The 16113-nt window shown below is 42.0% G+C and overlaps 1 protein-coding gene across 2 annotated transcripts in view; it reads left to right on the top strand.

The window, feature by feature from the left end:
• Nucleotides 1–16113, top strand: part of ACOXL (acyl-CoA oxidase like) — a 354770-nt gene that overhangs the window by 256621 nt on the left and 82036 nt on the right. For both annotated transcript variants that reach the window (XM_088841686.1, XM_088841687.1), the window contains one exon: nucleotides 6292–6403. In XM_088841686.1, coding sequence (XP_088697812.1) covers nucleotides 6292–6403 — 112 coding nt within the window. The remainder of the gene's footprint in view (nucleotides 1–6291; nucleotides 6404–16113) is intronic.

Below are 16113 nucleotides of genomic sequence, written 5' to 3' on the forward strand. Positions count from 1 at the left end.
GTTGTTTAATCTCTCAGTCATGTCCAACTCTTTGCGAACACATGGACTGTAGCCTGCCACGCTCCTCTGTCCATAGGGTTGTCCAGGCAAGAATACTGGGGTGGGTTGCCATTTCCTTCTCCAATAAGGTTTATCATACTATTGTCTAATTATCCTTTTAACTTCTGCTGGATCAGTAGTTCAGTTCAGTTCAGTTCAGTCACTCAGTCATGTGCGACTCTTTGCAACCCCATGGACCACAGCACACCAGGCTTCCCTGTCCATCACCAACTCCTGGAGCTTACTCAAACTCATGTCCATCGAGTTGGTGATGCCACCCAACCACTCATCCTCTGTCGTCCCCTTTTCCTCCCGCCTTCAATCTTTCCCAGCATCAGGGTCTTTTTCAAATGAGTCAGTTCTTTGCATCAGGTAGCTAAAGTATTGAAGTTTCAGTTTCAGCATCAGTCCTTCCAATGAACACCCAGGACTGATCTCCTTTAGGATGGACGGATTGGATCTCCTTGCTGTTCAAGGGATTCTCAAGAGTCTTCTCCAGCACCACAGTTCAAAAGCATCAATTCTTCTGCACTCAGTTTTCTTTATAGTCCAACTCTTACATCCATACATGACCAAAAACTAAAGCTTTGACTAGATGGACCTTTGTTGGTAAAGTAATGTCTCTGCTTTTTAATATGCTGTCTAGGTTGGTCATAACTTTTCTTCCAAGGAGCAAGCATCTTTTAATTCATGACTGCAGTCACCATCTGCAGTGATTTTTGGAGTCCCCCAAAATAAAGTCTGTCACTGTTTCCATTATTTCCCTATCTATTTGCCATGAAGTGGTAGGACCAGATGCCGTGATCTTAATGTTCTGAATGTTGATTTTTAAGCCAGCTTTTTCACTCTCTTTTACTTTCATCAAGAGGCTCTTTAGGTCTGTAGTTAGGTCCCAGTTTTCATTCCTAAAATTATTTATTGTTTTTTTTTCTCTCCTTTGTTGTTATTGTTTAATCTCACCAGATGTTCGTCTAATTTATTATTTTTTTCAGATAACCAATTTTTCCCTTTGTTGATCCTCTGACATACCTTTGCTTTTACTTCATTGATTTATGCTCATAAATGTATTATCATCTTTGTTCTACTTCTGAGGAGCTTATTGTGCTTTTTTCTTTTGTATATTTTTTAAATTATCACTTTTATTTGGAGGAAGACTCTGGTCTTTATAACCCAAATGAACTAATTTTCAAGCAACTATTCATTAAAAGTATAATCTTACAATCCTGATGAGAGACATGGGAAACACACTAAATGATAGTATGGGACTTTTTGGGCTTTCCAGGTGATGCTAGTGGGAAAGAATCCACCTGTCAGTGCAGGAGATGTAAGAGACTTGGGTTCAATCTTGGAGGAGGTCATGGAAACCCACTCCAGTATTCTTGCCTGGAGAATCCCATGGACAGAAGAGCCTGGTGGGCTATATCCACGGGGTCGCAAAGAGTCGGACAGTACTGAAGCGACTTAGCAGGCACACACACACGCCTGAGACTTTTCACATTGATTGGCATGAATCTGTCCTTTTTCTCTTGTTTTGTAAGGTACTGCTCACGTTCCTATTTATTCAAACTGTAAGCTGTGTTAAAGGTGGAAATAGCAGCTCTCATATCCGAAGATTGTTTCACTTAAATCTCCCTCTCTTTGGGAGTGTTTTTTTAACCTTTTAATTTTATATAATTTTCTTTGATTTTATTTCAGTTTGCACACTCTACAAAGTCAGTAAGTCGTTTTTAACATTTCTATTGGCTTCCCAGTTGGCGCTAGTGGTAAAGAATCTACCTGCCAATGCAGGAGATGCAGGTTCGATCTCCTGGAGAAGGAGATGGCAACTCACTCCAATACTCTTGCCTGGAGAATCCCATGGACAGAGGAACCTGGTGGGCTACAGTCCATGGGGCCACAGAGTCAGACATGACTGTGGCTGAGAACACAGCCCTGAATGGGCATTTTACAGAGCTGATAGTTTCCCTCACAATTTATTAGCTGGAAAATTTACAACTTATAAGTTGAAAGAACAGTACAGTTCCCACCAGAACCAGCTCCATCCATTCAGGAAACAGGTTCCCCATCTACCTACATACCATCTGCCCCTCCATTTCTCTCCCAGATAGCAGAGCAGGGCTGTTTCCATCATTTCAAAAGAAAAACAGACTCTCACCCATATGCAAATCTATATTCCTAGCAAATCTTCCAAGATCGACTTGAGATGTGCCAAAGGCAGTATTCCAAGTGTAAATGTTTGGAAAGCTCCAGTCCATTTATTTTCGTCTTGGTTATTAACCTCCAAAACAGTACACTCCTCTCTCCCACACAACCAGGTTTTACTGATTCAGTCTGGCTGCGTTTTTCTCCTGATGTCCCCAAACCTTACTCACTCTCATTTTTATGTATATTAAGAAAAGCCTTTGTCATCCAACACCCCTGCACGCACAGACATTGTACCAGGCACTACTTCGGGTGTTGGTGATACAGCAGTGACCTTGGGCTCTCAGCTCTCAGGGAACTTTCATGCAGGTAAAGCAGTTGGATGGCAGTCGCACTGACAACTCACAAGAGTAGTGAGCAGATGGGAACACGAGGAATGATGAAATCCCTCCAAGTAGGTGACCATTGGTATGGACTCCCAGAGGCTATCCTTCATTTGGGCTGTGGAGTTGTCAATCATGGTACTGGAAAGACTCCATGAGACTAGGTGAGGAGGGCAGGGCTTGGCTGAGTGGGGCTGAACTTCATTCTGCAAACATCTCCGTTCTGCCCTTTCTTGTGCCAGTGAGTGCTGCCTCTTCCCCTCCCCTAAGGGGCTGCCGCTGGAGCCCTAACTGCTCTCATCGACCCATGGATGCCTCGGAGGGTGTGGAGGTTGAGGAAAATCAAGTTTCTGCACTGTACTTGAATGTTGTGTCATTTACATTATGAACCTTTTCAAATACTCAGGAGAATGGAAATAATTTTAGGGAGCATTCACATACCCACCATAGAATCAACTAGTAACATGTGACTGTGCTGACTGTACCACATATATATCCATGTATCAAGCCCTCAATCCATCCTTCAATTCACCTTTTTTTCTCTGATGCATTTCAAAGTAAACTACAGACCTTAGCATTCAGTTCAGTTCAGTTCAGTCGCTCAGTCGTGTCCTACTCTCCGCGACCCCATGAACTACAGCACGCCAGGCCTCCCTGTCCATCACCAACTCCCGGAGTTCACTCAAACTCATGTCCACAGAGTCGGTGATGCCATCCAGCCATCTCATTCTCCGTCGTCCCCTTCTCCTCCCGCCCCCAACCTTTCCCAGCATCAGAGTCTTTTCCAGTGAGTCAACTCGTCGCATGAGGTGGCCAAAGTATTGCAGTTTCAGCTTTAGCATCAGTCCCTCCAATGAACATCCAGGATTGATCTCCTTTAGAATGGACTGGTTGGATATCCTTGCAGTATAAGGGACTCTCAAGAGTCTTCTCCAGCACCACAGTTCAAAAGCATCGATTCTTCGGCAATCAGCTTTCTTCACAGTCCAACTCTCACATCCATACATGACCACGGGAAAAACCATTGCCTTGACTAGACGGACTCCTAAATAATTTGGAATGGACATTATTAACTAAATTTCAATATTTGGTTATAGCTTTTCTGCTTATGCAGAAGTTACATGGGGCTTCCCTGGTGGCTCAGCAGTAAAAAATCTGCCTGCAGTGCAGGAGACCTGGGTGCAATCCCTGGGTCAGGAAGATCCCTTGGAGAAGGGAATGGCTACCCACTCCAGTATTCTTGCCTGGAAAATTCCATGGACAGAGGAGCCTGGTGGGCTACAGTCCACAGGGTCACAAAGAGTTGAACACGACTGAGCAACTAACACTTTCATTTTTTCACTTTCATACTAAGGTTTGTTTTCCATTCTGTTTAAAAAATTTTTTTCAAATTTCTATGTTGAGGAGTAATTGGCAAAAATTGTATATACGTGAGAGCTGTGGGTTTGTCATATATGTAGCCTTTGTTATGTTGAGGTTTGTTCCCTCTGTACCCACTTTGTTGAGAATTTTTATCATAATTTTGAGTTTTGTCAGAAGCTTTTTCTTCATGTACTGAGATGATCAGATGATTTTTATTATTCAGTTTGTTCATGTGGTGGATCACACAGACTTGCGGATGCTGAACCATCCTTGCATTCCTAGGATAAATCCCACTTGATCATGGTGTATGATCTTTTTGGTGTATTGTTTTGTTTGGTTTTGTTAATATTTTATTGAGGGTTTTTGGATCTGTGTTCATCAGTGATATTAGTCTGTAATTTTCTTTATGTGTGTGATATCTTTTTTGGTTTTGGTATCAGGCTAATTCTGGCATTCTAGAATGAGTTCAGAAGTTTTCTTTTTTCTTTAATTTTTTGGGACAGTTTGAGAAAGATAGGTGTTACTTCTTCAGATGTTTGGTAAAATTCACCTGTGATGCCATCTGGCCCTGGACTTTTGTTTGTTGGAAGATCTTTATTTTTTTAATGATTCAAATTTATTGCAGGTAATTACTCTGCTCATATTTTCTATTTTTTCTTCATTTGGTCTTCAAAGATTATATGTTTCTAGGAATTTATTTATTTTGTCTGGGTTGTCAGTTTTATTGGTGTGTTCAGTTCAGTTCAGTTCAGTTCAGTCGCTCAGTCGTGTCCAACTCTTTGCGACCCCATGAATCACAGCACGCCAGGCCTCCCTGTCCATCACCAACTCCCGGAGTTCACTCAAACTCATGTCCATCTAGTCGGTGATGCCATCCAGCCATCTCATTCTCTGTCATCCCCTTCTCCTCCTGCCCCCAGTCCCTCCCAGCATCAGAGTCTTTTCCAGTGAGTCAACTCGTTGCATGAGGTGGCCAAAGTATTGGAGTTTCAGCTTTAGCACCAGTCCTTCCAATGAACACCCAGGATTGATCTCCCTTAGAATGGACTGGTTGGATCTCCTTGCAGTCCAAGGGACTCTCAAGAGTCTTCTCCAGCACCACAGTTCAAAAGCATCAATTCTTAGGCGATCAGCTTTAATTGTTCGTATTATTTTCCTTTCTCTTGACAGAGAGACACCCAGGATGTTGATTTTTCACTCCTCTGAGTAGAATTTCTGTGAATATATTTGTATACAAGTGTTTTCATGAATGTGTTTTATTTTTCTAAGGCAAATAGTAAGAATGGAATGGCTGAGTCATAGGTTATGTGTGTTTAGTTTATAAGAAACTGAGAACTTTTTCCGCCTGGGAAGCCCATTTATAATAGCTGTAAATGGAGTATAACCTTTAAAAATTGTGAAGCATTATATTGGATAACTGTAATATATAATATTGTACATCAACTATACTTCAATTAAAAAATATCTTTTAGGGATTTCCCTGGTGGTCCAATGGTTATTACTCTGTGCTGCCAATGCAGTAGGCAAGGGCTCAATCCCTGATTGGAGAACTAAGATGAAGTGTGAGGTGTGACCAAAAAAAAAACAGGTTAAATTAAAAAAAAAAAAGATTTAAAGAATACTAAGTGGAAAAAGCAGTAAACCAAATTATTTTTTTTAATAAATTTATTTATTTTAATTGGAGGCTAATTACTTTACAGTATTGTATTGGTTTTGCCATATACATTGACATGAATCTGCCATGGGTGGATTCCCCGTGTTCCCCATCCTGAACCCCCCTCCCACATCCCTCCCCATCCCATCCCTCTGGGTCATCCCAGTGCACCAGCCCCAAGCACCCTGTCTCATGCGTCGAACCTGGACTGACAATTCGTTTCACATAAGATAATATACATGTTTCAGTGCCATTCTTCCAAATCATCCCGCCCTCGCCCTCTCCCACAGAGTCCCAAAGACTGTTCTGTACACCTGTGTCTCTTTACATCTGTGTCTCTTGCTTTCTCACATATAGGGTCATCGTTACCATCTTTCTAAATTCCATATACATGCGTTAGTATACTGTATTGGTGTTTTCCTTTCTGGCTCACTTCACTCTGTATAATAGGCTCCAGTTTCATCCACCTTATCTTTACATCGCAAGGATGACCACATAGAATAGCTTGATCCAGGCATTCATCGACAAAATTACTAAGAAAAGGCACAAAATACAGCACGTGAGAGATCAAGGAGATGATTATCTGTGCTCACACTCTCTATCGGGAGGAAATTTTTAGAAAAAAACAAACCCCATCTATTTCTTTCAAATTGAAATACTTTGGTAATGACAAAATAATAATGCTGGTCACTGTCCTTTTTTTTTTTTCAGTTTCCTGGCATTTAACATGGACACAGTTGGTAATCTCACCTTTCTGTTGAAAGCAGTGCATTTTCGTGAAAGGATTCTTCAGCGGGGTTTGGTGGCCCGAATTTATTATAAGGTAAAGATACATTGTGTTATAGTAATATTTTTCCTTTTGGCATGTGTGTAAAGCATATTCTTGCTGGTGAAAGTGTTAGTCCCTTAGTCATGTCCGACTCTTTGTGACCCAACGGACTGTAGCCCGCCAGACTCCTCTGTCCATGGGATTTCCCATGCAAGAATACTGGAGTGGGTAGCCATTCCCTTCTCCAAGGGATCTTCCCGTCCCTGCTAAATGTAATAGAGGATGAGACAGAAGGTCGGATACAACTGAAGTGACTTAGCACACATGCAGCAATAATTACAAGCTTCTGGAAACGGCTAGAATTTCTATAAGCCATTTTGCATGACAGCGTTGCTTACTGTGGAGGCCCTGATGCTACTGATGAAGTCTGTGTGTCATCTTTAGAATGGGAGTTGATGAGTAGGGTAATTTTTAACCCTTGCTGAAACTGATGCATCACTGTCTGTCTGTAATAACGAATACATTGTTTTTATCTGGGGGGGAGTGCATCCGGCACATGTGGAAATTAAGCACATGTTAATTGGGTTCGCTTGAGATGCAGTCTGTTTCCTACGAAAGTGCCCATGATGTTCTAAAAAAACATAAAACTTTGTATCAGCGTTGATAGAAATCTAGAGGTAATTTCCACCAAGTATGGTGCCAGTGGAGTTATTGGAGGAAACCTCTACCCCGACCGCAGCAACATCTGTTTCATCTCCTAATCCCAACATGGAATAGACAAGAAGAACCTAAGAGAAGGCTTACTTATCTACTTTCTGCCCAGACTGAGACTCAGGACTACCATGGCCTGAAATCAGACCACTGCTCTCCCTCTGCAAAGGAATTAGGTCCCAAGAGGACCAGAACTGGTTTTCATGAAACTTCCCCCGCAGCTTCAGTTCATCTCTTTTAATGTGAATACCAAGATCACATCTCCCAGGACATCGCCAAGGACAACACAGAGCAGGAGGAGGATGCCCGCCACATTGGGGGATGGGTATTCTCTTAGGAAATGCTCTCCAGCAGAAGAGCCCTGGAGCAGAAGTGGTCCAGACTCACTCGGGGGAACAAGAAGACTGATGCGTACCCACTGGAAGCTGGACCAAGTTTGTGCAAATTGGTCCATCCTCCAGGTGTAGGTCTGAGATGAAGCCCTGGGAGATGCCAAGGGCGTATTCAGGTGGGTTTAAGTGACTCCGCGTTCCCTGCCCTTATCAAACATGGTGCCAGCCAACACAAGAGGAGGGTGCCGTCAAGACGCTCCAGAGGCACTAGTGAGCAGAACAGTGGAGAAAATGTAATCTATGAGTGAGCTTTTCAAGACTGCAGAAGTAAAGGATAAAGGTCATAAGATGATAATCAACAGAGTGAAAACAATCAAAATGCAACCTACAGAGAAGAAATATTCCTGAAAATGCTGGAACAAAGGAGCAGATATAATAACACAGAAGAAAAGTATTTTCCCTAGTGTAAAAAAAAATCAAAATTTTAATGGCAAAAAATACCCATACCTGAGGATAGCTTGCAATTCTATAGTGAAGAGAATATCATTTAAGCAACCAGACAGAAAGTAATAGTTTACCAACAAATTAAAAAAAGACAAGACTAGCTTCAATTCTTATTCACCAGCTCTAAATGGACTAAGACCTGCTCCAAAAAGAGGAAACCTCATGATCTAAGCATACCATTCCAAGCCAGATTTAATCCATGAGTACAGGCAGCGGAAAGATATGTTCAAATATCTAAGAATTAGAAGCAATTTCACTCCCATGGCCTTCCTTAAAAATTATTCAAAGACCTACTCAATAGGACATTAAATAGAATCAAAATTAATAACTTGAAAATAAGGAAATCAGCCTATTTTCAGGGCAGGAATAGAGACACGGACATAGACAGCAGACCTGTGGGCACAGCGGTGGAGGAGGGGGGGGGCGCCGAGGCAGTAGCACTAACGCGTGTACACCGCCTTGTGTAGGACAGGTAGCTGCTGGGGAGCTGCTGTGTAGCACAGGGGGTCCAGCCTGGCACTCTGTTACGACCTAGAGGGCTGGGATGGGGCGGGGGTGGGAGGGAAGCTCAAGGAGGAGAGGATATACATAGAGTTATGACTGATTTGTGTTGTTGTACAGTAGAAATCAATACAATGTTGTAAAGCAATTATCCTCCAATTTAAAAATTTTTTTAAATTTTATTTTTATTTTTTTAAAGATATATAAAAGAATTGGTGGTCCCTGTGGATCAGCCAACTAATAATTATTTGTTTTGAAACAGTTAAACAGAGTTAAATAGTTTTATTTATTTTATTATTAACGGAGTTAATATAAGTTTTCCGTCCGTTCCTTTCCGTTCTGTTCCGTCGCTCAGTCGTGTCCAACTCTTTGCGACCCCGTGGACTGTAGCCTACCAGGCTTCTCCATCCATGGGATCTCCAGGCAAGAATACTGGAGTGGGTTACCATTTCCTTCTCCAGGGGATCTTCCCGACCCAGGGATCGAACCCGGGTCTCCCGCATTGGAGGCAGATGCTTTAACCTCTGAGCCACCAGCGAAGCCCATATAAGTTTTAGTATTTTATTATTAATGGAGTAAATAAACAATATGGTTGTTGTTGTTTAGTCACTAAGTCATGTCCAACTCTTGCGATGCTGTGGACCTTAGCCTGCCCAGCTCTTCTGACCATGGGTTTCCCAGGCAGGAAAGCATCCTGGAGTGGGTTGCCATCTTCTTCTCCAGGGGACCTTTCTGACCCAAGGATTGAGCCCGTGTCTCCTGCGTTTCCTGTATGGGCAGGGGGATTCTTCACCACTGACCCACCTTAATTTTCCTCAAATGCACATTTTGGAGACCTTTGGCTCACACACATTAGACAGTCCATCTCCCTCTTAGTCTGGAATGAGTGCTGAGGGTTCGTGGTTCACAGTCAGAGTTAGGGATTCAAGACCCCGGGTCCTCCCAAAAGACCTGTCAGTGCAGGGGACCCAAAGCTGGTGCTCTGTCCCAACCTAGAGGGGTGGGATGGGGAGGGACATGGAGGGGACAGAAACATACCTATGGTCGATTCATGTTGATGTATCAATATTGTTAAGTAATTTTGCTCTAATTAAAAAAAAGAGAGCCCTACCATCTGATCATTTCTTTCTTTCCTTGGTGCAGCCAGAATTTAACTCCAAATGGAACCAGGCAATGTCCTTCTGTGTTCTGGTAACCATGGAGGGAGCCCAACCCCGTAGCTCCCCTTGGAAGCCCCACTTCTGTAGTTTTCTAAAATCATCTTGCAAGCATTGTTCATCAAGGTCACTGCATCATTTCCCCATTAGTGGGGGCAGGGAGAAGACAATAAACTTGTCACCTTGAGAATATTTTATTAAGGGCTTCTGTCATTTTGTGGGCTCCCCTGGTGGCTCAGATGGTAAAGAATCTGCCTGCAATGCAGGAGACCCAGGTTCAGTCCCTGGGTCAGGAAGATCCCCTGGAGAAGGAAATGGCAACCCACTCCAGTATTCTTGCCTAGAGAATCCCCTGGACAGAGGAGCCTGGTGGGCTACAGTCCATCGGGTCACAAAGAGTCAGACACAACTCAGCGACTAAAACTTTCAGTCATTTTATAAAAGAAAAATCTAAAGGCGACAAATGCATACCCTCAGTAATCAATATATATAACAGATGATTGCTGAATTTCATATGTTTATAACAAAAATTGGGCAGGTAGAGGTAATTCAGGTGGGATGAAAATCCTTCTGGTTAACCAGTTTATTCTGTCATCACCTGTAATATTCCTCTGCTGCACTGGTAGTTCTTCCATTTCAGAGTGTGCAGAAATCAGCTAGGCACAAGTGATTTTAAAAATCTGATTCACGATGCCCTCCTTCCCACTTCAAGGCTTAGTCAAAAGGAAAAGAGAAGTGGTTTGTATCGACAAGTAAAGACCATGAATCATCCTCAAAATCCAGGGGCTGTCATCTCAATTGGGAACAACTACCCTCAATTATTTTTCCTTATTCAGAATTTGGGACTTTGTTGGAAAAGGTCAGTGGGGGTTGGAAACAAGGTTTCGGGTGGTGTAACTTTGTAGAGCTCTCTGTTCATTTCCTTCACTTATTTACGCAGCTGCGCCAGGCCTCCATTGCAGCACACAGGGCCTTTAGCTGTAGTATATGAACTCTCAGTTGTGGCACGTGGGATCTCGTTCCGTGACCAGGGATTGAACCCGGGCCTCCTGCATGGGGAGCGCGGAGTCTTAGTCACTGGACCGCCAGGGGGGTCCCTAGAACTTTCTGACTGTCACCTACAGTTTTTATTGTTGTGGTCAGTGCAGCCTGACTGCCATCTGTATGTGTGTGTGACTTAACGTTCTTTAGATCTTTAAAATATAATGAAATCGTAGTACCATTGAAGGCTCTCTTTCTAATAGGTGATGCTAACTATTTTGTTATACTTTTAGACTAACAGGTTCTTTGCCCAGGTTACCTGGTTGGCATTTAGAACCTTGTCTGAGATCCTGTCTGTGGAAAATTCAAGCTGTCCGTGTCAGTGATTGGATGGCACACCTGTGGCATGTGCTGGGGTCAAGCTGCCACATCTCCTCAGTCACAGGTCTTCAGGAACTTGGTCCAATGATAGTCGCTTAGTCATGTCTGACTCTTTGCTACCCCATATGGACTGGATAGCCTGCCAGGCTCCTCTGTCCATGGAATTCTCCAGGCAAGAGTACTGGAGAGGCTTGCCATGCCCTTCTCCAGAGGATCTTCACGACCCAGGGATCGAACCACCTCTCCTACAGTGGCAGGCGGGTTCTTTACCGTCTGACCCACCATCGAAGCTCAGTGGGTCCAGTGATATCTGATAAATCAGAGAGGAGTTGGAAAATACCACTATCACCAAAAAATGTGTGAGTAGACCTCTATCTATTTTCTAGCTCAGAACAAGCCTAGAAATTGTGGCATTCCAGTAGCAAATTAGCATACTCAGCAACCAGATACTGGTTTTTATACTTGATCTTAGCCAAAAGGCTGAGAAGCGACAGATACTGGTTTTTAAATGCTATTCTCCAATAAAAGGACCAGGGACTCTTGGAGAAATGGTTGATTACATGGTGGGCAGAGAAAATAAAAGATGAGCCTAGGACATTTTGTGGTACCCAAAGTACAGAAGTGCTAAAAAAAATCATGGGGACATAACAAACAGACATTTGGGCTAGCTAACATGAAAAGAGACCTTCTCCAGTGGATCTTCCCCACCCAGGGATCAAACCCAGGTCTCCTGCATGGCAGACAGATTCTTTACCATCTGAGCCACCATGGTCACTGAACCCAGAAAGAAAATCTGATCTTTGCTTGTACTTCTATGGGAGTTTCAGAGCAGAGACAGGAAATAGAGAGTAACAGCCGCTGGGTTCTGTTTGTTACCGTTTTAAAAGCCAACAGGGCAGCCTGAAGAGCAGATGTTTTATGAAAAATCTCATGGTACAGAAATGCCGAGAGCTTTGTTCCAGAGGCAGATCATCAAAGACAGGAAACAGGATTAGAAACTAAATTTCCTGAGTCACTGATCTGCGTTGATCTTGCATCTTCTAACTCCTGTGGTTTCGCTGGGCTGGGAGGATGAGCCGGAGACCAGGGCCACCTGACAGACAGTGTTTGTGTCTTTGAGCACTGGGTGCTGCCTGGGCAATAGTCACCTTGTACAAAAGTGAGTCTCCGCTGCTGAGTGGGGCTTGAAGTTCCTTTAATGGGGAACATGTTTCCATTTCTCAGTGAGAGGTAAGGCTTACACCCCTGCAACTGTTGAGAGAGGGAAAGAGTGACTGACTTCCATGTCACAGTAAGCTGACATGGTGCTGAGGAAGGGCAGATAGTGGTCTGGAGAGAGCCTGGAGTGGGCAGATAGGAAGATCCAAGGCTGCCCGTGCCCGCCTCTTATGTAGACTGGCACTTCGTCTTGGTTGTTTCCGGTCACAGGAAACGTTTCTGTTCTGTGATGTTCTCTTGTTCTGTGCGTGTGTGCATGCGTGCTCAGTCACATCTGACTCTGTGATCTCATGGACTGTAGCCTGCCAGGCTCCTCTGTCCGTGGAATTCTCCGGGCAAGAATACTGGAGTGGGTTGCCATTTCCTCCTCCAGGGGATCTTCCGTACCCACGGACCAAATGTCTCTTATGTGTCCTGCATCATCAGGCAGTTTCTTCACCTCTGGCCCCACCTGGGAAGCCCCCTGTGATGTTTACTAGTGGGGACTTTCAATTTCCCTCCTTCCAGCTACATTCCTTTATGAGAAGAAAGAGCTGTCCCTTCTCCACCAATTATTTGTTTATTCAATTCATTATTATTTATATCAGTTCAGATTAATGGATATTCTGTATTTGGGCTACATCCAATTCTAACATATTTTATTTTCTTGCTCAGATTGTTTCTGCTTTGGCCATTGAGAGCTCCTTTCATGTTAGCTAGCCTAAATGTCTGTTTGTTATGTCCCCATGATTTTTTTTTTTAGCACTTCTGTACTTTGGGTACCACAAAATGTCCTAGGCTCATCTTTTATTTTCTCTGCCCACCATGTAATCAACCATTTCTCCAAGAGTCCCTGGTCCTTTTATTGGAGAATAGCATTTAAAAACCAGTATCTGTCGCTTCTCAGCCTTTTGGCTAAGATCAAGTATAAAAACCAGTATCTGGTTGCTGAGTATGCTAATTTGCTACTGGAATGCCACAATTTCTAGGCTTGTTCTGAGCTAGAAAATAGATAGAGGTCTACTCACACATTCTCACACAGATTTGTACGTGCTTATATTAGAAACCACCAGTTTTTGCTGGTAGTTCTGATTCCAATCCCAAACCACAAGTCTTCCCTCTTTCCTATTTGTACGTCTTTCTCTGAGAAAGTGAGAAATCTGGCTATGACTGTCTACTATGATAATTTATTTGATCTTCCCTAGTATACACATTAAGTAGTTTCAGAATTGCTAGTCCGTCCCTCTGTTAGAAATACATTTACAACTAGAACACAGTATTTCTTTGTGAATGTAGCTTAAAGTATCTAAAAAAATAGTATTTCCCAAATTTACTTCAATATGTTTTTTTCCTTCTCCTGCAGTGATATTATGATGTTTATTTGCAACACAGCTGTTAATAGTAAATCACTACAGGTAACAAGATACAAACTCAATATCCAAAATAAATTTACTTTTATACACTATCAATAAACAATTAGAAAACACAATGTAAAATTAAATTAAATTTACAACATCATTAGAAAACATGAAATTCTTAGGAATATATTTTGCAACAAAAATTCAAATACTGCAAGATCTGTACGTAGAAAACTATAAAACATTGCGGAAGGTAGTTAAAGGGAATTTAAATAGGTGGAAAACTATATTGTATCTATGCACAGAAAGATCCAGTATTGCTGTGATGTTCATTCTCCTTAAATGGGTCTGTAGATCTGACTCCATCTAATCAAATTTGCAGCAGACATTTTTGTAGAAACTCACAAGAGGATCTGGCAATTCATATGGAAATACAAATAATCTGAAATAGCCAAAATAACTGAAAAAAGTTGAAGAAATGTGGAGGTCTTCTAGTACCTGATTTCAGAGTTTATGTTTGTGCTGCAATTACCCAAACAGTATGGATTTGGTATAAGGATAAACAGATAGATCAATGGAACAGTATAAAGTCCAGAAAATTGACTCACAAATATACGTTCGTCTGATTTTTTACAAAGGTACAAAGGAAATTAAATGATGAAAAAATTTTTCAACAAATTGTATGACAAACAGCTAAGTATCCAAATGGAAAAAATCTATTCCTCATATAATACAGAAAAATTAACTGGAAATTGACCATAGACTTAAAGTGAAAACTTAAAACTTTTAGAAGAAAACATGAGACTATTTCTTTGGAGTTGGTGTAGACTAAGATTTTTTAGTGAAAAAGATAACCATTCAATTAAATATTGACCAGATTTTTTTCAAAATTAAAAAAATTGCTCTCCAAAAGACATCAGTAAGAAAGCAAAAAGACAAGCCATAACCTTGGAAAAATTACTTGCAACACATGTGTCTGACAAAAGACTTTTATCCAAAATGAAGACCCTCTCTAACCCAGTAACAAAAAGACACAGTCTAAGAAAAATTACACAAGAGACTTGAAAGACATTTCAAAAAAGAAGATAAAAGAATGGTAATGAGCACATGAAACTTTGCTCAATCTTATTAGTCATCAGGGAAATTGAAATTAAAACCACAGTGAAATACCACGACACACCCACTGCAGTGTGTTAAGCTAAAAGGGTGCAAGTCAATCATGGTGACAGTATAGAGCCAGGGGAACTTTGATGATTGTTGTAAAATAGTGATAACTGATCTGGGAAACAGTCTGGCAGTTCCTTATAAAGTTAAATACACAGCTACCCTACAACCAGCACGTCCCCCCCACCCCTGCCTAGGTTTTTATGTAAATACCAAGAGAAATGAAATTCTGCTCACAGAAAGACTTTTACAAGAGTGTTTATAGCATCTATATCAATCATAGCCCCAAACTGGAAACAACCCAAGTGTTCATCGGCATGAAATTAGATAAACTAATTGTAATATCTTCATACCACAGAATTGTATCCTTCAATAAAAAGCAATAAACTACTGTTATATGCAGCCACATAAGTGAATTTTACAGATGTTATGTGTAGTGAAGGAAGCCTGGAAAGAAGTTAATAATGTATGATTCCATTTATGTGACATTCATGCAAGAAGGGGTGAAATTAGTCGGTGGTGATCCGTGGATCAGAGGGTGAGAGAGTGTGGTAAGGGCTGGGAGGGAGTACAGTGCAGGGCTTGGGAAACTTCCTTATCTCAGTGTGGACGGCTACATGGGTACATACACGTAAAAAATCATCAAGCGGTCAACTTAAGATTATGCATCTGACTGTATGCTTTTTATACTTCAATTAAAATATTTAAAGAGACAACTTAAGTAATGCCTCACAGCAGTTAGGTTGTTTGCATTGCAGGCACTTATCATCTTTTCTTATATGAAATTGGAAACTCAGAACTTTCCAAGATTCAGCCACTGAATCTTGATACGCTAATGGGAGAAAAGAAGAAATGGCAAACAGCAACACCATTCACCAAGTGTCAGTTCTGTGCTAGAGAGTTTTCAGTGGCATACCGAAACACAGCTGTGGGCGCCCAGACCAGCCAGCAGCATGGAATCCAGAGCACGGTGACAGGTGACAGGGGCGGTCTGGGCAAGGTTAAAGGAGCCTGGCAGGAGGTGAGCTATTGAGGGTTGGCCCCAAAGTCAGGCAGATGTACCCTAAAGATTCTGAACCTTCTATTAGAGATCTTGACATCTGAGAGTCTGGACCATGGGAAGCAGGTCCCTGGCCAAGGTGGTAGGAAAGGCTCGGGCAAATCATCCAGACAGGACAAGGGACAAGACAGAGCTTAGTCTGAGAGACATGCAGATTTATGGGTACATGTAGCAAACTCAGGGCTCATGGTTGAAGAGCATAGCATTGAAATGACACTTTCCTAGTTTATGGACTGCTAATTACTGGTGAGTTTGACTTGGTGTAAATGACTGAATACTGAACGACAGTTTCTTTGTTGGAGTCTCTCCTGCTATTTTCCTCCAGTGTCCTTGGATATAATTGACATAGAACATTGTGTAAGTTTAAGGTGTACAGTGTGATGACTCGTGTGTGTTGCGCACGGATTATACTGTCAGT

This window comes from Moschus berezovskii, chromosome 11 (assembly GCF_049115385.1).
Source record: "Moschus berezovskii isolate FMDL1 chromosome 11, NW_MosBer_1.0, whole genome shotgun sequence".
Classification (NCBI taxonomy): domain Eukaryota; kingdom Metazoa; phylum Chordata; class Mammalia; order Artiodactyla; family Moschidae; genus Moschus; species Moschus berezovskii.